The following is a 25,913-nucleotide window of genomic DNA, read 5'->3' as shown; positions in this document are numbered from 1 at the left end:
GGTATTTGTTGAGAGTGCCGAAAGCTGCGACGCCCAAATCCGCTATCGCCGCTGGAGGCAGCACCAAGGCTTCTTCGTGACCATCGATGATTTGCGTAAGAATCGTATTATCTGATATCCTTACTTCCACCCTGTTTGCATGACGCTGCTTAGGTCAACAATAACGCACTTATACAGTGCTTTTGAAAACATACCATTAGGCGAGGGTGTGCATCGAGTCTAGGCCGGTTCTCCATGTATTGTGGAAGGCAATGCAAACATGTAGGAGCGGCTCTAGAGTAAGGGTTAAAGAAGAGGGCGAATCTCCGTTTCAAAGACATGTCTCTTCGCCGAGGGGCAGATGGGATTTAACACCAGAGATCCCTCCGCGTGTACACATAAGTGATTCTGATCAGGAACAACCTCGGATTCCGAGAGGTGCGGTAGAGCTGGATGGTGGTGATTCTGATAAGGTGACAGGGAGGTCAGCCGGCATAGTTGCTTGGCACATGCGTCCGGAAGCGACACGAGCAGGGGGTTTTAAGAAGCGGCTAGCGTGGAGACAGACTGTCTCCACGCTAACCGCTTCTCAGGGCCCTCCGTTCCCGCCGGCCGCGCCGTCGTCAACTTTGTTTGCACCGCACGATATAAGCGTCCGAGAGCATCTTCGCGAAGAATATCTCAACCTGATAACTGCATAGTCTCTGCTAGCCCAGGGGTCCGCGTGTCTTGTAAACACAGGAAAGACGGTTCAATTGCCCTCCTCATCAAGCCTGCTGCCAGTTCGGATGGTGGAATCGAAAAGGGCAAGTCTTTCTGCCAGAATTCTCAATAAAGCTACTTAGAATGTCGCGATGGCGGCTTAAACAAAATCGCGTTTCGATTCTCAGCAGGTGAAAACCAAGAGCAGGGGCAAAATAAGGACACTGGGGAGCTCGAGGACGTTACTCGCCGCCAGAAACTCCGCGAAAAAATTTCAGATAGTTAGGAATCCAGAATAAGGAGACTCGACAAGACCAGGGCATTGTAGTACGACAAGCCGGAAACCTGCCTGGGCCACTACAAGTTCTCTTGCGGCACACAATGGTCCAACAGCGTTCTGAATTCTACGGACGCGGACGTCAGCCAAGATCGAAAGGACAGAAACTCGTTCCATCGAATTTGGCTTTATTATAAGCTGAAGAAGCGAATAGTTGAAGCGAAGAAACGCAACCCGGAACATCGAGAAGAGTTTTGTCGAGCGGCCCTACTGATTAAAGCCTACCCTAACTTTAAAGGGGCATTGAAATCGACGCAGAAAGTATACCAGAAGAGATTCCAAAGACATATCAACCGTGGAAAGATAGAGTCCAGAATTAATGACATCTGTCCAGGACTGACCCTAGCTGTCTCCCTTTCCTTGGAAGAGTAAGTGTAACACCGCCCAGCTATTTATCAGAAACTAATTTCAACTAGTGCTGAATGCCTTCTAAAGGCATAGGCTCTCGACTGGTTAACACCGGAGCAAATTGAGCAGTCTAAAAAGTATAATAACCTAGCAGCGAAGTTTTTCGCTTTTATAGACGAAGCGGACAAAGCAATCGAGCGATTGATAATCAACACCAGACAATTGCCATATCCTAAGCGCCAGCGGCTTCTCCCAGGTTATCAAGTTCAGCACAACACGACTGTGTCATTCACAATCAGCTTCAACAAAAAACCTGCGGTCATATCCAAGGACGGCCTAATCAAGTATTCAGGATGCTCTGGCGTTACAGAAGCACAGGTCAAACAATTTTATAAGTGGCAATCACATATCTTTCGCAGACCATACTAACATCTCCAAGACATCGAAGCTCTCTGTAAAGGCCGTTCATTCTTAAGCAACAATCTCTACCTTCAATTGGTGCCAATAGCGAAAGATTACAGAGCCATTTCGTGCATAGTGGCTTGCATTTCAGCGTCCTATCTTAAGTTGTATTTCCCAAGTAATAGTCCGCAGAGGACAGCGCTACAGAAAGTGGCGCAATTTTCCTTGAGACACGCACAGCAACAACTCCGTGACACGAAGGATGCGGAGGCCAGAAACGCTACTTAGATGCTGATTATCCACCACGCAATCGTTTATCCAGAATGCCATTCCCATTATTGGACAGAGTTTTTCTACCAGCTGCATCATTACCCAGGTTAAGGGCCGAACGTGGTTATAACTGCTCACGTGGTATAGATCATGGCATTCCTGCCTCTAAATAATTAATATAAGTTCCAGAAGCTCAACTGGGACTGGTTGGCAGAAGGCGAATATTCCGACCTTCACAAAGTGCATAGCATCACGGGGGTAACACGAAAGTTGCTCCATATTCAGCATCGTATCTGGAAGGATGCGCGAGCAAGACTTTTACAAAATCAGCAAGATCAACCCTATAGCCATAACATTATCAAAGAGATAGACGAAACGGTACAATATCTGGATAAACGGGATCAAAAGCGTCCATTGGTAAATGAGATCGCGACTAGGACGATGGAAACACACCGGCTTACAGCAAGGCTTTATGCTTACTGCCGTCTTTACAGGTAAGACAATCAACGTGGTGAAGCTTCATGTCTGACAGGGATAGGCTTCCTCATAACGACCCGGCCATCGAAAATAATGCAGAATGTCTTGCTCAAGAGCTTAAACGCCTGCCAATAAAGGGAGACTGGTACTGCGGGATCCATCCAGCGATCTGTTTTGTTTGGGTCTGTGCGTGCACCACGAAAGCAGATACTTTTAGGAAGATGTATCAAATTCTTAAGCAGATTGGCGACGGCAATCCATCGGTCAGTTGCACAACCAAACCCGGCAGACAACTCTAACCAGCAGATCAGAACTGTCTCGACGTATGCGTGATCCTTCAAGTGATTTGGAACTTCAAGACCTCAGGACGATTGGACAAAGACTGGTTCGAGTTGCTTGCAAATCGGGTTGATGTAGTTATAGATGGCAAGCCGATATGCCTTACTTAAGTGGCATCTCACGCTTGGGAACTATATTCGGATGTACTGGTTGGATTCCTTCATGTCTTTCCCACTTGCAGCGAGCTTGGACTGTTCGCTCCAACTCATCGTTACTTTCCTCCCCACAAATGCGTAGGACAACAATTTCTCCGATGATCGTCATGAGCTTGTACGAATGATACGACCCTCCTGTTGCAAGGGTGAGTTGCTGGATCCCTTTCACTTCGTCCACGATTGGATACTGGTATAGGGTAAGGAGGTCACTAGTCAAATGGTAAGTCTCCATCCTACAGCAAGAGTTACCGGGCACTCACGGACAACTAAAAGATTTCAGCTCTCTACCCCCAAATTGTGGTAGCATTTTCTCCAACACTTCACGGTTAGGCGTGATGTCGACTGCATCGCTCAATTCATCCGGATGTCCAATCCGAAATGTTTCCGTGGTTGTCATTTTGAGAACTTTGTGTGCCCTCGACAACATGACTTCGCCTTATCAAGTGTTAGTGATTGCAAAATTCGATGCGCAGTACTTTACCATTTTCGGTCACGAGAATCGGCATAGATCTCAGAGCGTTGAATTCCTCCTCACTCAGTTCAAGTACGGCCACACCAACCGCGCTGACCTGAAAGAACCCTGGAGGGACAGCAACGTCCGACTTCTCCAGTAGGCTAGGAGTCCACGCTCCTGCTGACACGATTGTTTTTTCGGCTCGAACAATTGAATCGCCTACTTCAACTCCTACGCATTTCCCGACCTCGATGACAAGCCTCGTGACATTTTCTTTGTGCAGCTCCACGCCCAGCTTTGCAAGATTGTCGTACACCGCTTGCACAGCTAGGTCTGAATCTGCATAACCCACATTTCGATTGAGGAACAGCTCTTCTGTCGTGCTGAGCAGTGGTTCCGCAGTGGATCCCACAAGACTCATCATCTGCTGGTTTGTCACCTTCTCGTCGCTCTGCCCCTTGTTCATTGTCTTCTTTGTATTCCGATCAATTGCCTGGATCCACGATGTCTGATGGAAGTAGTCGCAATAAGGGGCGGTCTTCCATTTTTGCATCGCCCGGTTTGCATATTCGACCATTATGGGATCAGGGTACGCGTCGCGGATGATCTTGAGAAAGTCGTTTGAAGCAGTGTGTTCGTGATTTCCGGCATACCAGACGATCCGTGCCTCTAGCCATTTCCTTTTCAATGCAACCACTGTTGACGTGCCAATACATCCTCCTCCCACAATGAGGAAGTCAATCTTGTCCTTGCGATGATTTGATTGCATGTTGGGATGTGATTGTTCGTGAGACGCTAAAAGTGAAAGGTTTTCTGTCACCGCGTCATGGAACGAAGTCTGCCGATCGCTGCGGCTAAATATCGGCAATGGTAGAGATGTTCTTGCGTGACTAAGGTGCGTCCCTTTCATCCGATCCTCTGATTGGCTGGAACTGCTCGGAACTTCGTCCGGAGCTCACGTGCATCTGCACGTGTAGACTCGCCGATTTGTGCAGCCGTTATTCATCCTTTCCGATTCGTGTAGCCTCGCCAATTTGTATAGCCTTATGTACAAGCTCACGTACGAGCTCATGTACAAGCTCACATACCGCTATACAAATTGGCATGCATTCCAATTTGTGTAGCATGTACGTTTACCAAGAAGACTAGGAGGCTGCCGAGTAAGCGTACCGCGCATACTGCAGTAGTAGAGCGCCATAACTTTTCAAATTAGTACTATTCAATTCTTCATCAAACGATCCAAGCGAGTCACCTCCATTCGGCCCACCCGCACAATCACCTACCCTCCCACCATATCCACTCCAACCATCTCCGATCACCTGCTTGAGCACAATGGGATCGCCTTTGTCCAGGTTGTTGCTCTTGCACGCCAACTACCGAACCTCTCGACGATGGCTCTCTATTGGTGGAGGGGTGATTACTGGAACGGCCGTTGTGGCTACGGACTTTGAGCTTCCATTTACTCAAGCTGTGACGTACGGACCATTTAAGGAAAAAGTGAGAGGCATGTGTTGGAGACCTATTTAAGCAAGCTCTTTTCTCACACATGCGTCCAGATCTAGTTAACGAATTACCTAAGCTCTAATTAAAGGGCGTATCGACGAGTCCTGCATTCACCCGCTCAGGTACCCAAATTGGCTGGAAAATGGGCGCCAGTTGCTCTTCCGGTTTCCCTCATCGTTCCTTTGAGTGGCAGTCGTCGTTACCATGCGCATTTACTGCATGGGACATTGTTATCATGGTTGCACTTGACGTTGCATTCGGAGCATCGCATTCCCGATTGCGTCGGGGTTTTAGGGCCTTGTGGTATTCCACTACATGGCGGTCAAGCGAGTCTTTGCGTTTGTAGGGGAGGATGGGTGAGGTCGGGGGGCTTCCATAAATCCAAACTTGGCGGTTGCGGTTCGGACAAGGAGTGTCCTTGGACTTAGGAAAAAATTCATCTACCTCCCTTTACCGTCGGCGTGTTGTCCTCTGGCCAAGCTTGCTATGTGAAGGGAAAGGAACCCGTTAGCTTGTTCGACTCCTCGCTCGTGATGCACAATGCCCTGAGCATAGTCGCGAACTTGACCATCGGCGTACGTTAGCTGCATCTCTCACGACCACCACTGCCGCCCCATCCTCCCGCCCCGCAGCCTGCACCAAACGGCCACCCTCGACTTCGGCCGGCACTATCCTCACTTCAATGTGCGCGCTGGACCTGAACCTGGGCGACCATGGCGAGACGTACAACCTCTTGTCACATCTCTACAATCGCAACATATCTCTCCTCCAGCTCCTTCGCGACGCTTCCACTAACCCGCCTCCACATTCATCGCTGCGCTCATCGCTCTCCCCGATGCATGGCTAACAACCATCCTCCTACGGCTAGGTTGCGACTATGCTGAGGGCGTTGCGTATCACGAGTGAGCGAGGCTGGCCAATCGGCGCTCAGCTGCTGGCACAGAATGTTGAGAGTGCCAGCGCGCAAGCTCTGATTCGTCGGTTGATCCCCGCCAACATACAAGGGTGCATGGCGAGGAACATTAGAATCGCCTTAAATCGACACGGGCTGATAGGAGCTGTGCCGCACAGCACGCAATGTCGCTAAATAGATAAATTTTCATAATTCTCGACGGTCCTACGTCGCATGGCAGAACCAAACGACGAAATCACTGAGCTTGGAGGTGGCAACGGCTTGATTGCTGAACTTGAGCGATGAAGAATCCGGGAACGAAGAATCCAAGTACTTTGAAATACCGCAACCCAATGAATTTCTTCTAGGTCATAAACTATCTACAGGCCCCCCTTTCAGCCCAGTTTTTGGGGCAAACATGTACGGTCCCCTCAAATTGGAACCGCTGCCTCATGGAGCAGTTGACGGGTGTTGACCACTATGCTTTGCAGTCTTCCTGTTTGAGCAGGCGGTGGCACCAAGCGCGAGGGTACGGGCGCTGGCGGGTGAAGACATGCAGTCAGGTGCGCACGAAGAAGCGCCGAAGAAGGCAGCGGGAATTCTTGGAGCGTTTCGTAAAGGGACGGCGAGCAAGGCGGACTCGGAGGGAGATTAGCCACACGGGGCTTCGCGCTCTGCCTGAACGGCTTGAATGGCTATAGACGACATCGAAACCGAACATATCCAGTATCACCTCGTACATAAGCGTGTAGCCTGGGGTGTAGTTTCAAACATCTCGATAGAGACTGATGGGTAGATCCCCCTTGCGAGTACTGGCTCCGGTGAGGTGTTCTGAACTCTGATTCGCCAGCCTCGCCCCACTAAGTACGGAGCCCGATCCTCCGCGCCTCTGCTCTCCGCTCACCACTCTCCAACGCCACTCTCCACTCTCCTCACCATTCTCTCACCACTCTCCATCTCCACTCTCCACTCTCCATATCCACTCTCCACTCTCCACTCTCCACTCTCCACTCTCCACTCTCCACTCTCCACTCTCATCTCTCCATCTCTCCATCTCTCCATCTCCACTCTCCCCACTCTCCTCCTGCGGCTCACCACTTTCTTGCGCCTCTCTTCCGCCGCTTACAGCTTTCCCACATCACTGTCGGACGTCCCGCATCGCCATTTAACTCCGCGACGCTAAGAGCGCAATGCCCCTACGTACTAAAGAACCAAAGCCAAATAATCAGGATGCTAAAGCTAGATATGATGCACGCGCAACATACCAGTGCTCCCAATGCCCCAAAGGCAAGCAAACGCGAAACGTTGCCCATAAGGCCCGTCACATGAAAACCCACAACAAACCCCAACAACAAGCTCGATATGATGCACGCGCAACATACCAGTGCTCCCAATGCCCCAAAGGCAAGCAAACGCGAAACGTTGCCCACAAGGCCCGTCACATGAAAACCCACAACAAACCCCAACAACAAGCTCGATATGATGCACGCGCAACATACCAGTGCCCCCAATGCCCCAAAGGCAAGCAAACGCGAAACGTTGCCCACAAGGCCCGTCACATGAAAACCCACAACAAACCCCAACAACAAGCTCGATATGATGCACGCGCAACATACCAGTGCCCCCAATGCCCCAAAGGCAAGCAAACGCGAAACGTTGCCCACAAGGCCCGTCACATGAAAACCCACAACAAACCCCAACAACAAGCTCGATATGATGCACGCGCAACATACCAGTGCCCCCAATGCCCCAAAGGCAAGCAAACGCGAAACGTTGCCCACAAGGCCCGTCACATGAAAACCCACAAAACCCAAGAACATATGACGTCAGCGACCGACACCACCACTCAGCCGGAGTCTCTTTCATCTGGAATAGGAACTGCCGGTGCTGAGCCTCGAACCGCGAACTCCCGTGTACCGCTGTCGGACGCAACAAAAGATACGTCCTGGTGCGCAAAACACCAAGATGAGAGTCAGAAAGCCCTCGATAACGCAAAATGTCAAATTGATATTCATTGCGATAAATTCTCTTGCAAGGCGGACTCAAGATTAACTGCAGAGCTCCCAGAATATCGGGAAATACTTGACCGGTGCGGTCCTGGCACGGCCATAACGTACTCTACGTACATGTCTATGGATTGGAGTACTGCTTCATTCAACCGCCATCAATACGTGGTTTGCTCCGAAGCTGATGCCAAAGCTATCCTTCAATCCGGGTGTCTTAGACTGCCGTTGTTGATCCCCGCTGCCCCCATTTCACGGCCACTGATAACAATTGACGAGTATTAAGATTATCTGTTGACGAAGCCTTCTGTCGACATCCACTATTTTGGGGACCGTTTACCAGGCAATGGGAACCAAGTTCTTCCACGCAAGATAACACCGGCCAAAGCAATTGGATTGATCCGAGATCCTGAAATCGAACCCGTAAATCTACTTGACCTTGTTGGGTATAAAACCCAAGTCCCATATTGCATGGACTTGAGAGCGTATTCAATACTGCACGATGTCAAGGAGAACAATCAAAGTGGAAAAGCAATGGATAGCTGTAATGACTTATCGTCTTCTACAGCATTTACAATCTTGAGTAAAGCAGGCGCCTGGTCAATGCCCCATCAAGATTATCACGGCGTCTTGACAACTATCCGCGTTGAGTGCGGCAAGAAGCTATGGATTGCGTGGCCGGCTTTGAACAAAACGGAAACTATCTCCTGGAACCAACGCGGCGAATTAGTATCCGACCCATTTGCCATCTTGCTACAGGAAGGGGATATGCTAGTCCAACCACCTGGAATAGTACACGCTCCGTACACGCTCACTTTGACCATGCTAAGTGGAACCATCCATTGGGACTCACGTGCTATGGTTAAGGTGCTTAAACAATCGATCGAAGAATTTCGATATCCTGATACCACCAACGAAGACCCCGCAATGACTTTCCGCAAACTTGTACGGATTCGCATACTTTGGATGAGTGGCAATCCATATTATCCATGGCCGGAGGAGAAGAAAAAGGAGTCATTCGATAATTTATTCAAAGTATGTGGGATTTCAATAGTGTAATATGTTATACATAGCTTCTAACATTTATAGGATTATGTGGGCTATTATAGCTGTCCTTCCGGATGTAGCACAGACAGATGCCAATGTAAGAAAAAGGGCATCGCCTGTTGGTCAGAATGTCATAAAAATGATGATGAGAAAATCAAGTTATGCACTAATAAGGAGGCGGAAGTGGATGAGAGATGGATAGGGCCAGCGAAGAGACCACCTCCAACAAATAATGTCGCGCAACCACCAGCGAAGAGACCAAAGCTAACGCTTGCGAATAATAAACCATTATCTTCTGGAGTAGGCCCTCTACCACACGCCGATAAGAGCCAGGGAGTGGAAGATAAGACCCAAGAATCAGGTTTTAATGACATCTCTAATGAGAGTTCCGGTGACATACAATGGTACAATATCAGAACAGAGCAACCAATCCGAATTAGGCAGAGTATAGCCGTTGGGAAGAGGGAATGGGAGATCCTGAAACACGGCAAGAAGCTCAATAATGCTTTAGTTCGGTTTAGGATGCTTTGCATTCTTGAGCTGTTAGATCCAAACAGTCGATGCTACGGTATCGACTCACTTCAAGGTCTGCGCAAAACTCGGCAGGAGGTTTTTGGACAACACCAGTTTCTCATCCATCCAATTCACGATCCTGATCTTGATTACTGGTATCTGGCCATCCTTGCAAAGAAGTATCAGTCCGTCCTTGCAAAGAATCCACACATCTGGGACATCTATATCTTGGATTCTTTACGTGGTTCCTATCCCAAGGCGATTGAAAGAATAGAAAGTGATCTTGTTGGCCACTTCCCCAGTGGCAAAATCGCCAAAAGAGTCTACCTCGACAAGCTTCCAAGATAGAAGGACGGCATATCGTGCGGCATTTTTGTTCTTGAGTACATCGAGAAATTTATGGAAAATCCGGAGTCCTTTCTACAAGCCCCCAAGCCTTGGTCGGTCAATGTCGCGAGAATAAGGGAAGCCATGCTCAAGCATCAAATATTTACGAGCCTAGGACAGCAGTCATGTCCCCCTGACGACTCCAACGTTAATCTATCACCTAATGTGATTCGCAATACTGTTCCAAACGACCCTGTCACGCACGATAAATCACAAGACAACGATTTTCGAGTCCAGGTTTTGCAACAGCTTCGAGAAATGCCTGATGGCCCTCGGAATACGTGGGGTGAATTTACAGCCTCTATTATTAAAGAAATCCTCAACGTCGCTGTTGCCCCAACGACAAATTTGGAACCCGGGGTCTTAATTGACAAGGCTCAGGCTCTGTTTCTTACGACGGCCGAGGCAAAACAATTATTAAGCTCCCCACGCAATTTACAAGTCCCAATCTTCGGCTTAGGGCAACAAGACTTCGCCTGGCCAGAAGAGTCGCGGCCAATCTCTTATCTCCTTGCCAAATACACCGCCTTAGATGACGCAGTGGATATTAATATTGCTTTACTTCCCCGAACCGCCGTTAGCTTCAGTCGTAAGACTATAAGGGAGGTGCGCGGTCGCTTTGCGGGAAATACAGATTATGGCGATAGCTGGAACGTCCTAGATTTGAAAATTCCGTTCCCGGAGACTTACAGCATCTGCCCAAAGTTTCTTCAGAATAGCAACTGCGACCTTCTTACGAGGATTAGAACGGCTGTTCTAAGTTCAGGATAGGCAGGCCGAATTACCACCAGCTCTACGCAAAATAATTAGTTTCGAGAAGTGCAAGGTTGGATTCTCCTCGCGGAACCTGGAACCTATACGGCTCCTTACATAGATGCCTACGGCTTCGACACCTTTATTACTTGCAATAAAGGAACAATTAGAGTTAGTTAGTTAGATCGCCTAATAGATAAACAGCTTAAGTCCTAGGCAAAAGATCTGTCCAGTTATTAAGGCGGAAATTAGTGCTTTGTTGTGCTTCGGACTAGAATATCAATATTTTTTCCGGCTGGCTTTGTTTACTCTGTCTTCCGCCTTTCTAGAGATAGTAGGCAGACTATAGGTATTAGAGAATATATTCTTCGCTGTTCTGCTATTGCACGGTGGGTAAAGATAGTAGCCTTGCAACTAATATACAAGAACTCTACAAATAAAAATATAATAAAAAAGGCTTATAAGTATCTCCTAGCTGTGGTTCGCCTTATAGTAGAAGCAAGGGAGCAAAAAATGCTCTAGGAATTTAGCGGAGAGCAAAATATATTCAAGTTTTAATAGAATACACAGGTATATAGTATATTTATTAGTATAGACTATTATTTGCTAACTTAAATAGAAATACTATAATATTCTAAAAAAACTTTATCTAAAGAAAAAGGGGTTAAAAAAGCTTTAGAAGGCGCTTAATAGTCTTAAATTAGTATAAAAGGCAAATAATAATCCTAACCTTCTTAAAGCCTTATCTCCGGAGCTAGAAAAGCCTATTACTTAATAGATAGAGGCTTTACAGTCCTCTTAGGCCGTGGCTCGGGGGGTATCTCTACCTTATTATCACCGCGTCGCCTTTTTTTATTCTTATTTGTGTCGACCTTTATATTGCTCTTTACCGTCTTGCTTTGCTAGGACATCTCGGTCTCTATTAAACGTACCTCCTTAATAGCCTACTCTACTTAATACCTTTAGTAGTAGACAGCTGTCTATATAAGTCTATATAGCGCCGTTTCTTAGATAAAGTTGTTAATTATCTTATTAGTCGCATCTAGGGCAGCTTAAGCTGCTTTTAATTCCTTAGCCAGGTCGACATTCTTCGCCAGATAATATTATCGAGTGTATATAGACCCCGAAGCTGCTAAGCCGCTCGCGTTTATGCTGTTTAACTACTAAGGTGTTTTAAGCAGCTTTTTTAAAGCTTGGTAATATTGCTCCTCTAGAGGCTCTGCAACGGTAGTTAGCTTTTCTAACTACTATTACTTATAGCTAAGATATTCGAGCTAATTAGTCTATTTAGTCTATTAGCGTGGGTTCTTCTTTAAATATAAAGAACGAGTAAAGTAGTAGGGTGCTCTCTATTAACTTAAATAATTCGGCTAGCGGTTATAAGAGTCCAGGGTCCGGAGATTGCTTATCGGCTACGCTTGTTAGGCGCGTGAAAAGTTTATTAATCTTAAGAGGCTGCAACGCCGTCGCATTTTCTAGCTGCAAAGCCGCAGCACTGCTTAGAAATGCTTATTAGCATAAGACAAACTAATACACCGAGTGTCGCGAGCCTTCTTACCTAAGTCTCCCTGCTAGCTTATTTTATTAACTTTTTAAAAGTCTTTCTATACTAATAAGACCTAAAATATTAAATCTACTATTATTATCGCTATTTCTCTCTAAATACTAAATAAGCTGTCTTTTATTATAGACTAGGAGGTCCGTGGCGGTTAAAGCAGGATCTTAGGCTTTAGTAAACAATATTTAAGAAATCGCGCGCGCGCGCAGGCGGCCTGCGCAAACAGGAAAATACTGCTTTTTATAGTATAGTAAGTAATAAAAAGCTTAAGAGAGACGCTTAAAATACGGCCAATCGAAATATAGGGTAGGTAAGAGTAAGCTAGAAGTTTTGTTATAATCGCGCGGGAAATACAAGGGGGGCGTTGTATATATTTATATTAGCTAAGTTAGCTTTCGCACCTATATTCCTAACCCAGCCTTATATTATTATATATAAGGACTATCCCTTATACCTAGATATATATACAGCCTGTAAAAGGATTAACTAGTATTATAGTATAGATGTATTTATTCTATTTATACCTATGCGATTATGCTATTATCCTAACTCTAAGTTTTTACTTATTTACCCCTCTTGCTCCGTTTATAATCTAGCGGTAGCCCTTTGCTATTAAGCCGCGACTCCTAAAAGTAGATAAGTAAAAAACCAGGGGAGCGGCGATAATAGGCTCTTAACCGCTGGCTAACCCTGCTTCTATTCCTAAGGTCTTAATAGCCTCTTGCGCCCTATATTCTTAAACTTTGCCGCTAAGGTAGTAGCAAATAAGAAAGGATATGCTATCCTGCTCTTCGGGCGGACCCTTAGTCTAAGCCTTACCAGCGCCGCCTTCTATAGCTTTATTATAGTTGCTTATAGGACTTGCTGCTTTAGGGTTCTATAGTAATCTATCTACTATACTCTTTTACTATAGGTTAATAGAGGTGTCTAGAACCTGGCTCGGCTAAGTATTAGGGTCTAGGGCACCTAAACGCTCCTATTTTTCTTTAGAATTAGTTGGATTAACGATATTGCAATTTATAATAAGACTTTTATCGATATCTTCCACTATTTTTCTAATCTATATCTCTAAGCCGTTCTATAAGTTAGGCTAAATATCTAGACAAAATATAAACACCTTCTCTGCGCTTACAGACTCTATAGTAAACTAGGCGCCGAGTATTAAAGGTTTAGAGTAGTTAAGCCGTTGTTGTTATTACTTAACTCTATATCCGAAGGCGTAGACTTATCTAAAGGCGTAGACTTTTAGTACCGGGTGTTAGCAATATATTGCAGGAGTTTTAGCGCCTTATTATAGCAATAATCTGCCGATAACTTTTTATCCGGATTTTTAACCAGCATATTATTAAGGAGAAGCTAGAGAAGCTCGCTGCCTTACTGCTTATAGTGGTCGATAATATGCGCATATACCGCGTGTATCCAGGCCACGGCGTCTGTTGCCCACGCGTTCTTATACTTTAGAAGCCTAGTATACTCTAGCAAAGTAATAACTATACTAAGAGACTAGATGTCGACGGCCACGCTGTATATATTATTAGCGGTGGCCTTTTAATTAGCGGCCTTTCGGTAGATTTCTAGAGTTGCCTATTCTAGTATATTCTAGGGTCGAAGATAATTAGCAGAGAACCTGTATGCTTTTAAAGGTTAATAAGTTAAAATAGGTGTCGAGCGAGCCGCCGGGAACCTACTCGAAAATCAATTAGGGATAGGGAGAGAACGTCGCATTTCGAAACGCGACAATATAATCCTAAGATTGCAAGCTATTAGTATAGACTAATATAAAAATATTAGGACGCTAGGTGCAGTACTAATATAAGAAATACTACCTATAATTTCAGCCTCCCTTTTCTAGCTCTCCTTATCAACTTTACTACTGTTAATAAGCTTCTGCAGCGGCCTCTTTATAATATACTTTTCTCTAGTTGTTATATTCTATACATATTTAAGAGGATAAAAGAGGCGAAGAGGTCCCCAGGATCTGCCGTGCCCACGCGGAATCTAGTTACCCTGTTAATATAGTCCGGGGATATAATATTATAAGGAGGTATAATAACCTTAAACTAAATAAGGTCTGTAATATTAAGAATTAGTGGTTTACCCCTTATAATAACAGGTCCTTCTAATAGCTAGTTAAACTTAAACCGGCGCTCTTCCTCCTTCCTATTATAGGTAACTTTTGTTCCACCTATAGAGCCCAGGTCTTTTACTATCGGCCTATACTAATTATTAAAGGTAAAGGCGAGGTAGAAGTTGCTAGTGCCTGGGATGTTCTGGAAAGCTAAGTTAATATTTAGGGCGTGTCCAGCCACTATACTAATATAAGTCCTAGCACCCTAACTAAACCTTACTATAAGGTAATTAGTGTTCCTAAAAAGTCCGCGCTCTACTAGGAGCTCTCTTTCTTATTAGAGAGGATATTGCGTTGCTTTAGTGCGTTAGAGGGGCAAGCTGCAAGGAATTATAAATTGTTCTCGGGTATTATAGTTGCAAACGCTGCGCTATTAAAACCCTTGCCCCTGTAGAGGAACAGCAAAACTAGGTTTTAAAGTTGCGTATAGGGAGGGCAACTTTAACAGTTCTAATAAAAAGAACGGCTGGACTTAAGACTGTCTCTATTTCTTAATATAGAACCCTTTTTTCGCTACCCTTCTACTTAGGTAGGAAAACGGCCACCTTACTCTAATAAGGGCGCCAGCTACTATATCTAACGCGGTCTTGTTTCGGTAGCTATGAAATTTCTGCCCAGCCTTTATACTATTTATATAAATAAAGGTTTAGAGGTATTCTTTCTATATTACTAATATATTATAATAGCTTTTTTATATAAAAGGTAAGTTAACCTTAAATGCTAGGCAAAGTTTCTAGAACTAGCTAAATATAGAAATTAGCACACTAAGCTCTTACCTATTTACCTTCGGGATTAAAGATAAAAAAGAAACTTTTACCGTTTACGCCGTACTTATAGCCTATTATTCACGGACACACGGAGCCTTAGTTAACAAACACCTCTTAAATATAAAAGTTAGCTGCGTATTAGAAAACCTTAATAAGGAGATATTTATCTAATTTGCATAGCATGCCTTCACCGGGAACTATTATTTAGCGGATTCGGAAATAGTTCTTAAGAAGCTATATACTATGCCCTAGGAAAACTACAAGCTATATACTATATATACTTAAACCGGTCTCCGTGTATAAATAAAATAATATATTTAGATAGGTGCTTAACAGCATAGAAATATATAATATATCCGTTAAGCTCTAAAAATAGAATAGCCTGGGGGGGTTTAATAACGAGAAATAAGAGGCTAGTTAATTTACTAAAGGCGTTTTTAATTTAAATTTGCGTGTTTGCAGATAAAAGCTAGGTGTCACGTTGTTCTAGGCGCTGCGCCTCGAAGGGTAATTTATCACGTAGCGTTATGTGTAGTTATATTGAATTATATAACGTCGGGCCGAAAATTAGTCCTATATAGATGTAAATAGCTCGCGAGCCCGGAGCTCTCCCTTACTAAACCTATAATACCTTAACTACACTACTAATAGTAGGAACCCCTGTAATCTATTCTCCTTATAAGGCCGTGGCAATACGCTCCCTATTAAGCGCAGCAGGTGCTGCGTATCTGCACTTCGTTTTGCGTCTGCGCCTGCTAGTCGTCCCTTTCGTCGTGTTATTACTAGCACTTCCTTCGCCGTTACTACACTTCTTTATATAGGATCTGTCTCTTACCAATCGATAAGAAATTATATTACGTGTCGCGGAGTTTATTCGTTGTAAAGTGGTGTAGAGAAAAAAACGGCCTCCCTTAATACGGAGTTGAATTTATTCTCTTTAATACTTAGGAGATTAGTATATTATTATAGAGCTCTAGAGCCGTTGCAAGGTAAAATAGGCTCTTATCTACATTTCTTTATTAGGGAATAATATGCAGGCAAAATATTATATAGCTAAAAAATCTGTTAGTGCTAAGTAGAAACCTGCTATTCCTTAATATCTCCTGCTTTACTATACTTCTTATCTTTACTATATATACTTTTACTATCTATTCTTTTATACTGGGAAAGCCTACTCCCCAGCAGCCTTAATACTTAACCCTCTAAATAAAATACTCTAAACGCCCTACTTTAGTAGATATAATATGCAAGTTTACCTTTTTACCTTTCCTAGGTTCCCTTTATACGCTGCCTTTCTCTATATTATATAGTAAAGCCCTGCAGTAAGCAAACCTTACATATTTACCTTCTTTTACTCTGTATTAAGCCTATATACGCTCTTTACCCTATTCTATTCTTATTTCCGATATTTTTATATATAATAATCTACACTGCTTAAACTTAATATAGACTTTTTCTTTGCCTGCATTATTAATAATAAATAAAGGGCTAACGCTTTAAGTCGCTACAGTTATTAGCAAGGACGGAATTAGGGTTAACCTATATTAGGTATCCGATTCCTATTAAGCTATTTTTAGGTGCCTATTTACTAAGGTGTATATTATATAATAAGGGCTAAGTAGTAAGGCGCTTACGCCGGGGTGCCTCTAATATAACGTCGCAGAAATAGACAGTTTAGACTATAGAGATAGGCTGGTTGCTTTCTCTCTACCTTTAATAGGTTCTAAATTTATATAATATCTGCAATAGTTCGCACTAAGTAAAACGCACGTAGATCTGTTAGAGGTAAGGCTCCGCGCAAGTAACTGGCTTCTAAGGCCGCTGGCAAGTCCGCCCTGTTAACCGGAGGTGTTAAGAAGCCTTACCGATATAAGCCTGGTATATCTCTCTATATTTACCTTTAATATCGCCTTAATAGTCTTAGAAACTGTTGCTCTCCGTAAGATCTATTGCTATTAGAAGTCCACCGACCTTCTAATTTAAAAGCTCCTTTTCCAGCGTCTCGTCCGTAAGATTACCTATAGGTTTAACTCGGATTTCTACTTTTAGTCTTCTGCTATTAGCGCTCTTTAAAAGTCTATAGAAGACTATCTCGTCTCCCTTTTTAAGGACACTAACTTTTATACTATTTACGCTAAGTAAGTTACTATCTATACGATTACTCTACTATTATTCTATAAACCTTGCTAATATTAGCCAGAAATAAAGGATATCTAACTTGCCCGCCGCCTCTATAGTAAGAGTAAAAGTCCTACCTAAAGTTTTACCTCTAGTATTCGGATTAGGGTTTAACTTCGAAGGCTTTAACCGTGTGCTTAGCAGGAATACGCATGGAGGCCTTAATTATATTAGTATTATAATAACTAGGACACGGATATCTCTATTTTTATAGTCTTATTAAAGAGTTATAGTTAAAATTTCATCTAAATTAGGTCTCTATTCTATTAATAAATATCTAAATATTTCCTATCCACTTCCTCCGAAAAAGTAATAAAGTGGTGATATCTTAATACTTTAATATACCTACAGCTGTTGCACGCAACTATCCCCCGAATTCCAAACTTTAGAGCATTAAATTAATAGTTATATAATAAAAGAAGATACCTTAAAGGCGGATAAACAAACTCGAGCCAGTAAAGGTAGCATAGATAAGCGAAGTTAAGCCCTAGGAGCGCCATAGAAGGCCCCAGCAGCGCAGATAAGCGAATAGCTAGTGCTTAAGGTGCGCTTAAGGCGCGCGCGTAGGAGATTGTAAATTTCTTAGTCTATAGCGTTACGCGCTAATATATAGGTAACTAGGCACAGCAAACTATAATAAGCTTCTTTAAGATCTCCTCTAAGTCTGCATTCTAATTCGCACGCTCTTCCTAATAATAATTAGCGTAGAAGCAATTTGCTAGACTTTCTAATAGTATGCGGACATTTCTAAAGAAAATCTATATCTGCGTTGCATAGTCCTCCGGCTATAGTATCTGAAAAATCTCGATAGCCCTTTATAAATATGTCTTAGTGCCGTGCGCAGATATATCCTAAAAATGTTTATTCGAGCTATTTATAATACGGTCTCCCTTTACTAATCCGTCGACGAATTCTAGCTGCGCTAAGTCCAACTCGGGACGTACAGGTACTAGTTAGTTAGTTAGCCGGGATTAGTAAGTGCCTTAATTAGAAGTGCCGACTAGGCTGCTAGAGTGGCGACCTTTTATAAATTTGTGTGCAATAGCAGCTATAAGGCTAATAGCGATTTCCTAATATTAGGTGCAAAGGCGATAATGCGAACGTATTTTTTCTATAGGAGGGGTTCTAAGGGCCACAGTATATAACCTATACGAAATTATAGGAAATATCGACGTGCGTATAGAGAATAAATTATTTAAAGTTAATATACCCCTTATCTATTGCGGTACAGTAGGTGTTGCGCTACCTAGGAACGGATATTAGTATAATATAGGGTTAGGCGCGCATTAAAGGGACGCAACCCTTAGTTTAAGCAGCTTACCTGGAGCAGCGTAAGCACGCCCTAGGTAGCCTGTTCCGGCTCCTTCTGGGCCTAGATAAGCTCCCGGCTAAAAAAGCAAATCCAGGTGTTTTTCATCGCTATAATAAATTCGGTCCGAGATTTGGCATATTATTATAAGTGCAGAACTTCCTATCGATAGTTATAGCCTACGGCGTCTACTTTTAGATTAAATTAGCTATAATTAGAGGGAGCCTTTATAGTAGTTATAGTAAGCCCGCTAAATAAGATGCCCCAGGTAATAGAAAGGGAACCGAGGTTCTCCTACCTAGAGAGGCTTCTACGTTGGCGTATTTTTGGAACTACACTCTAAAAGAACTAGTAGGGGCATGCTAAGCCACTTCCTAGCTTCTAATACCCCTTTAACTTTTATTATAGAAGTTTTCCTTAGTATATTACAGAATAAGCTAAAAGGCTTTAGCGATTTTATTTTATAATTTATAAAAACAATTACGCACAGAACTGTATTTAAAGATAAACAAAGACAAGTAAAGATCTACTAAGCAACGCGATAAACAGACAAGTAAAGATCTACTAAGCAACGCGATAAATAGACGAGCAAAGATCTACTAAGTAACGCGATAAATAGATAAGATAGTATATTAAAAAAAGAGACAGCAAGGTAGGTATTTAGGACTTTCTCTGTCTCTTTCCCTTTCCGCGACTATAAGATGCTATGCCAGCACCCGTTTCTTCCTTCTATTTTTTAAGGTTAACTTTAGGTTCAAGCATCGAATCCCCTACAGCTAATACTTCTAATTCCTTCCAATTATCTATATTGTTCAGGCTATATACGTGCTGGATTATTTTCTTTAATTCTTGATTTTATTCTTCTAACATCTTAATCCCTGCTAGCAAAAGTTGTTCTTATTATTTAATCGAGTTAAAGTGCTTAATCTACTAATCTAGCTGCCCTTTTAGCAGCTTAATATTTGTATATATAGCTTACTGTAACTTGTTCGCCTAACTAAGGTCCTGTTTTATTTTTTCGAGAGCAGCGCAGGTTTAGGCATGGCCTTGGCGCGTTTTATTATATTTATAACACTTAGTAATATATACTCTATAGCATTTAGTATACTTTATATATAAAGCGGAAAGTTCGGCGGTAATAGAGTCGAGGGCCTTTAAGAAACCTTATTTAAGGGATTAAGCTATCCGCCTAGTTTCTTAGATTAAGTTCAAAATAGCGGCGATAAGTTGATTTATTAGTTCGACATTTTGCTATATATTAGCGGAATTCCCCTATATAGGTTAGGTAAATAAACTAAAGGTACAGGTCCCGTACTTACTAGAATATCTAAAGGCGTAGTTTTGCTCTAACTATTTATTCTGCGAGCTTTCTTAAGAAAGTAACTGTATGCTTGCGTAGTATTATAAACAGAGTCTAGTTAAGCTATTAACAATATTTCTTAGAGAAGAAGCCGTTCGTTTAAATAAGGGCTAGCTAGTAAAAAGATCCTGCCGCGCATATTTTGCGCTAGTTATCTGAGCCTAGGGGCATTTATTAGATAATACCCGTTAGCCTCTGGATTAGTCCAACAACTAGCTAGGAAGTCTTACCGCCTGCGCCGCATGTTTACAGAGTTGGCTACTAATTTATAAACTATCGGCTTACTGCCTTATTTAGTACCCGCTAATAGTAAGGGGAGCGCTAAGTATAGCACCTGCCAGCCTTATTCCCGCGCGCTTTAAAGTCTAACTAGTGTTCCAGGAAACCTTCCTAGCTTCTAAAGTTAATACTTAAGTAATACTTAAGTATTATATACTTAGTATAAAATACCGCGCGAACTCCTTCTATAAATTAATTTCTCCTCCGTGCAAAAATGGCAAATTACAACGCCTATACTTAGTTTTCAGGGTTTAATATATTTACCCAGCTAGTAGATATATACCTATATAATTATATTACACCGGGCTAGGACGCTATAGACTTTCTAGATATAATACCGTCTTCCGAGCAGCTTCTAAATACAACGCTATTATCCTAGCATAGTAGTAGGGCTACCTTAGTAGAGCCCTCCGATATTATAATAATACTCTAAGATATTAAGAAATCTATTAATAATCTTAATACAGCGGTTAGAGAGAATCGGGGAAAGCTCGACAACATCGAGCGCGAAATTCGGGATGAACTTCATCCTCTCCGAGAGACTTTCGCCGATCTTTAGAGGGAGTAAGTCTATCTAAGCTTAAAGTTTATAGACGTTTGCTTATTATTCCCTAGGGTCCACGTAAACTTAACGTATATTACTAACACAGTAATATAGAATGCGACTTTATCTAATTCGATTGCAGTGCGCTTAAAAACGTTGATTAATTTATTGCGGCATATAAGCAGTGGACGTGGGATTTCAGATATAAAGTTAATAGTTATATTTAGGCGATAGACCCTGTAAAGTCTAAGAAATAACGGATTTTAGCTATAAATATTAGAACTATATTAAAGAGAGTTAGCACAATTATTAAATAGCGTCTTACCGTTATCCTATAGCTATCTTATAAGCTGATATTTAAGCTCTTATAGGGGCTCTGCGGAAATTTCCCAATATTTTAGCCAGTCTTTACCCGAAAGCCTTTCTTTTTCGATGAATTCTTCGAGTGCCGCTTATATTGCGAGAACGTTGTTAAGTCCGATGCGCAGCAGAATAGTTGTGGCATACCACAATTTCCTGTAGTACCTAATCTCGCGTTTTAGAGCTCTATTATCTCGTTTAAGCTTTTGTATAGCTCTATTTTCCCGCTTAATATCCTTTACGTGTTCCTATTTCTCGAATTTATCTAGAGCTTGGAAAAGGGAAATAATAGCGGGGTTATTATCCAATAAAAATGCTATATTTCTATAAAATATCTAAAGTGCAGATTATAGAGAGCTGTAATATGCGGAGGATAAGTAGAGAATATATTTTAGTCTCCGCTGGTAAAGGTAATAACTATAACTGGAAAGTGCATAGGGCTAATAAAATTAACCGACGAAAGTAAACCCTTAAACTAAGCAGCAATATTTAGTATAGTATAGTTGTAGTTGGTTTAGGCTTTATCTGCTATACCGCGCAGAACCACAGAAATCCGTGCCTATAACGGAAGTCTGGCGGTAAGAATACTAGCGCTATTATACTTTAAGCTACGCGTACGCTGGCAGGGTACTGCGGAGATATTAGTAATAAGGGAGCATAATTTAGTCCCTATTAGAAATAGCCACGATTAAGGCTAGTCTAGGAAGGCTAATCTAGGAAGAACTTCTATTACTAGACCTAACCCTTATAATTAGTATATTAAGGGGTAGGATTACTATACTGCGCGGATTACTATAATTCCACGCCTCGGCTACTATACTTATATAACTCTTATACAATATAGGTACTATACCGCACTTGCACAGTTCTTTAATATATCGTCGATCCCTAATAGATCTAGAAGGAACAGTAAAAATATCCCTATGTATTCCGCTCTAGCCGCGTCGAAAGACTTGCTCGCAACGGCCCGGTCTTTTTTTACGGGAGCTCGACATCCGTAACACCCACCGCGCCGCACTTATATTCTATATCGGGAAGTTAATAGACAGGCCTTGGATTATAGAGGCGCTGGATACTCCCTTATCTAAAAAACTAGAACTAACTCTTTTACTTTAATTAAGCTATCTTTTACTATAACAAGCCGAGAGGGCTAATACCTAACTTTAAACACAAGTAATAAATCTAGAGTGCGGGGACTTTATAAGTTATTGCAAAGTAAGATAAATTAATAGTTAGAAGAGTATAAGGAGTAGTTAGAGAAGTTTAAGAAGAAGAAGAGGCGGGCAAGGGACAATATTGTCAGACTACCGGAAAGTTTATATTAGACCGAATTTAAGTGGTAAGGTGCCTGCTCTTTATTTTATTGTTCTTGCGCTAACTTATCTATATTTAGAGCATTTAAGCATAATATTTAAGGCGTGTTTAGGGCATTATATACAGTTATACTTGCTGCTTCTAAATTTATCTAGAACCAGTTTTCTCGGTCGCAGGCTAGATTAGATTATATTACTAATCGGGTGAAGGCATTATTATTATTTGGAGTTGGACAATTGTAATATAATTACCTGTACTTGGCTTATAAGGGGGTTATATAATAATATAAGAAATAGTTCTGTAAAATTTTTAAAACACTTTAGCACTTTATATATAAGTCTAAAACGGCAGCAAAAGGGGTCTATAAAGCGACGTTGTAAATTCTTATAAGTACTTAAAAGTCTATATAGGAGATAATCTCTTACTGCCTATAATATTCTTTCCTACTTTGCAAACAAGGTTATAACTCTATAATACAGCCTGCTAGTATTAATCCAAGTAATAGTTACACTGCTAAACCGAAGACACCTTATATTAGCTAATTATCCAAGACTTTTCGTAGGGCAAGTCTAAAAGGGCCAGACCCTCGATATAAGAAATTAGCGCTAGTACTGGGCGCCGTCGGTTAAAATAGTTATACCTTCCTATCTGCAATGCCTGCGCCTTTAAAAACTTCTAAACAAGTTAAAACCGATATCCCAGCGGACCAGATACTAAAGTTCTTCTAGAATAAGAATAGATAACTCTAGTAAAAGCATGCCTATTATATAGAGCTGATGGGGGCCGGCACTATATTAGAGCAGAAGATATAGTAATATATAGAGGACCTAAAGAATACACTGCTAACGTTTAAGCAAACCTAGCAAAAACTTACCGAGGAGTATCGGTCCGATATATAGGGGTGCTTTTTAACTTAGGTAGTTTAACTGTTTATAACTTTAGATTATTTCGTTTAGGCTTAGGTATAGAAGAGGTTAGCCTTATTTATATTATATATGCACGGATAATTACTTTTAAATATATAGATTATATATGCAGTATTAGGGGCTTTATATATTATTAAGCTGTATTATAAAGAGCAAGATGCACGAGCATATAAAAGGAGCTATTTAGTAAGCTATAAAATAGACACGTAAGGACAGGAGTAGATAGCTAGGCAAGCGTCGAGCCTTACGCTCGATATTCTTAACCTCAATTTCAATAATATTAATAACAAGTCCTCTTAACGTGCACGTGCTTTATAAAGCACGCTTACGTCTTTTATAAGTAGTTTATTATGCTGCTAAGTATATATCTACATCCTCTTATCTCTTCTATTGCCCAACGGGTAGCTGCGTTAGCTAAGTATCACCATCCTTACGCGTTAACTCGTGCACTTCGTGCAGGGTCTGTAACACTTGCAAATTTAGTTAGAAGAACGCTATTTACCTTTGCGCTTTTTTCTTTCGGGTTCTTTATCGAAATCCTTCCCTCTTTTACACTTTTTATAGTCCGCTCGGCTAAACTGCAAATTTAAACCTTAGGCATTAATAAGTGCGTTAACTGAAAATAGGGAACCGCTTATTTGGCGTGCTTTAAAGCCTTCCTATTTTAGAGATATTTCTATCCCAGCTTTTGTCTTAAATTAAACTCTTTTTTAAAATATACCGCCTAAGTCTAATATTAACTAATTAGGTTTACTAGTAACAGGTTGGCCGTCTAAAAGAAATCTTGCAGAGCTATCTTTTAGTTATTACAGAAGTCTCTTAAATAGCGCGCTCTTGCATGGCAAGCAATAGTAGATATATCCGGTACCTTAGTAGTAATCACCGGATTTAGTAGGTATTAATTCCAGCTTAAAGTAGAACCGCGTTGCTATAAGACACTGCGCTGCTGCCTTAATCTCTAGCGCGTCTTTAAGCTGTGTTCTTACCTTTGCTATAATTTCTTCCATCTTAGAGATATTATCCAGTGCTGGCTCAACTCCTTTAAACTTAACATCGAACCGAAAATGCTAAGATCTTAAGTTTGCTTAATATCGGTTATAGAATTCTTGCTAGATCTTCTTTCCACTAAGTAACTATATAAATATATAATATAGACGAGGAAATAAGTTCTAGCTCTAACTCCAAGCCCTTTTTAAGCTAATAAATCCCGTGTTGTTTCGAGTCTTAGGCGATCCTATACCAAAAAATATTACGAAATTAGGCTTATTTATAGTTAACCAGATTACAAGTATCTCCTAAAAAGTAAGCTTAACAGGATTATTCTTCTATTGGCCGCTATTTTTAATAGGTCCTACGCCAGGTATCTAGAATAGAGTAAAGAACCTAAATAAAACGTTAGCTATTTTTTATTGCGCCTATGGACATCTTTTCCACTATAGAGCTGCTGTTGCCCCTCTTACCCTTCTAAGAAGTTAGCAAAAGGTCTTAAAAAGCAAAAGGAAAATCTTATATCTCCTAGAGAGGAATCCTTCGGTTAGTTAGTCTTATTACTTAATACCCTAGCTTAGTTTAGGATACTAAGTTAACCTGGCTTTTATAAAAAACTTACTATAATCTTCGGGCCGGGTGCCTAAGCCGACGTAGTTTGTAAATATGCACGGTAAGGTTCCACGGGAAGTAATTACTGGCAGGCCTATCTTAATCCTGTAAGCTAACGCATAGGAAGTCTCTAAAATACTTATTTCTTTACTAAATACTTCCTTTAGAACACGCTTAATATTTAACGCAGGATAGACACCCTAAATATAGTATAATAGGAGGTTGTAAAACCAGGAGATAAAAGGAATATAGTAGGACGACCGAGGTGCAAAAGTCTCTCTAGCTAATTTTTTAAAGACCTTAGTAGAAGTTTTAATAGACCAACTCTTAAAGAATATACCTAAGATAATAAGTAAGCCTAAAATAGTTAGAAATGCTCTTCTAATCCCGGTGAAACTTGCCTAAGCTGGCTCCGTACGTAACATCCACGCTTTCTTATATTAGAAAAGAAATTCTGTCCTGCAACAGCTATAGTGCCTGCAAAGGGCCCCTACCTTAGATACCGCCGCCGTTAATACTAAGAACTATAACACCAGCTATATCTAGCTTTACTCTAAAGCTTAGGTTATTTAAATCTATACTATAGAGAAGACAAGATAGCATATAATAAACCTAGTAGTTGTCCGGGCCTTTATCCCCGAAAATTCTTATATAAGTTTTATAGAGGAAATGCCTATAAGGCAATATAAAGTTAGGTGTTTTCTATAGATATACTAGGCAAGTGTAATTAGTATATACCACTTTCTATAGTACTCTAAATGTCCGAATATTCGCCCGATAGATATCTGCAGCGCTAAGGTCTCTTATAGATATATAAGTTAGGAAGTATTTAGCTAGATTATCCTTAATTAGTTGGAGGAAATTGCCGGGCTTAATTATCTTGCTCCTATAATTCTAGGAGAGTATAGCTTTAGAGCAAGTACTTTTATACAAATTCTCGAAAACCTGCCGAGGATTAAACACTATCTGCTGTTAATAGTCTTAAAGTTGAAATTAGATATACTGCCTACCGTGTATATCCGGAGGATAA

At 41.7% G+C, this 25,913-nt stretch overlaps 5 protein-coding genes across 5 annotated transcripts; 2 read left to right on the top strand and 3 right to left on the bottom strand.

Annotated features, from left to right (window-relative positions):
• Positions 1-2,956: 2,956 nt before the first annotated feature.
• BDZ99DRAFT_483333 (DAO-domain-containing protein) lies at positions 2,957-4,232 on the bottom strand (the record flags this gene model as incomplete). The annotated part of the gene is made up of 3 exons (XM_033722565.1): positions 2,957-3,218; positions 3,270-3,444; positions 3,491-4,232. 3 exons carry the CDS (start codon positions 4,230-4,232, stop codon positions 2,957-2,959), a joined length of 1,179 nt encoding a protein of 392 aa, XP_033568744.1.
• Positions 4,233-4,676: 444 nt separating this feature from the next.
• On the top strand, positions 4,677-5,412 carry BDZ99DRAFT_469316 (uncharacterized protein). The gene is made up of 2 exons (XM_033721466.1): positions 4,677-4,967; positions 5,020-5,412. Exons 1-2 carry the CDS (start codon positions 4,796-4,798, stop codon positions 5,046-5,048), a joined length of 201 nt encoding a protein of 66 aa, XP_033568743.1. The 5' UTR covers positions 4,677-4,795; the 3' UTR covers positions 5,049-5,412.
• Positions 5,413-8,239: 2,827 nt separating this feature from the next.
• Positions 8,240-8,920, top strand: BDZ99DRAFT_552433 (uncharacterized protein; the record flags this gene model as incomplete). Its single annotated transcript, XM_033727057.1, has 1 exon — positions 8,240-8,920. A coding segment is annotated over one exon (681 nt), but the record flags the coding sequence as incomplete, so codon positions are not given.
• Positions 8,921-16,988: 8,068 nt separating this feature from the next.
• Positions 16,989-17,168, bottom strand: BDZ99DRAFT_402526 (uncharacterized protein; the record flags this gene model as incomplete). Its single annotated transcript, XM_033716291.1, has 1 exon — positions 16,989-17,168. A coding segment is annotated over one exon (180 nt), but the record flags the coding sequence as incomplete, so codon positions are not given.
• A 7,693-nt stretch (positions 17,169-24,861) lies between these two features.
• Positions 24,862-25,083, bottom strand: BDZ99DRAFT_402660 (uncharacterized protein; the record flags this gene model as incomplete). The annotated part of the gene is made up of 1 exon (XM_033716300.1): positions 24,862-25,083. A coding segment is annotated over one exon (222 nt), but the record flags the coding sequence as incomplete, so codon positions are not given.
• Positions 25,084-25,913: the final 830 nt, after the last annotated feature.

This window comes from Mytilinidion resinicola (genome assembly GCF_010093595.1).
Source record: "Mytilinidion resinicola strain CBS 304.34 unplaced genomic scaffold BDZ99scaffold_36, whole genome shotgun sequence".
Classification (NCBI taxonomy): domain Eukaryota; kingdom Fungi; phylum Ascomycota; class Dothideomycetes; order Mytilinidiales; family Mytilinidiaceae; genus Mytilinidion; species Mytilinidion resinicola.
The sequence above is the reverse complement of the archived record's forward strand: the minus strand, read 5'-3'. Positions and strand labels throughout refer to the sequence as shown.

Excerpts from the sequence above, each read along its gene's own strand:
- BDZ99DRAFT_469316 (XM_033721466.1), top strand. The coding sequence starts at position 4,796 with ATGGGATCGCCTTTGTCCAGGTTGTTGCTCTTGCACGCCAACTACCGA. Across the intron at positions 4,968-5,019 it reads ATTTAAGGAAAAAGTGAGAG|ATCTAGTTAACGAATTACCT; the intron begins GCATGTGTTGGA and ends ACATGCGTCCAG.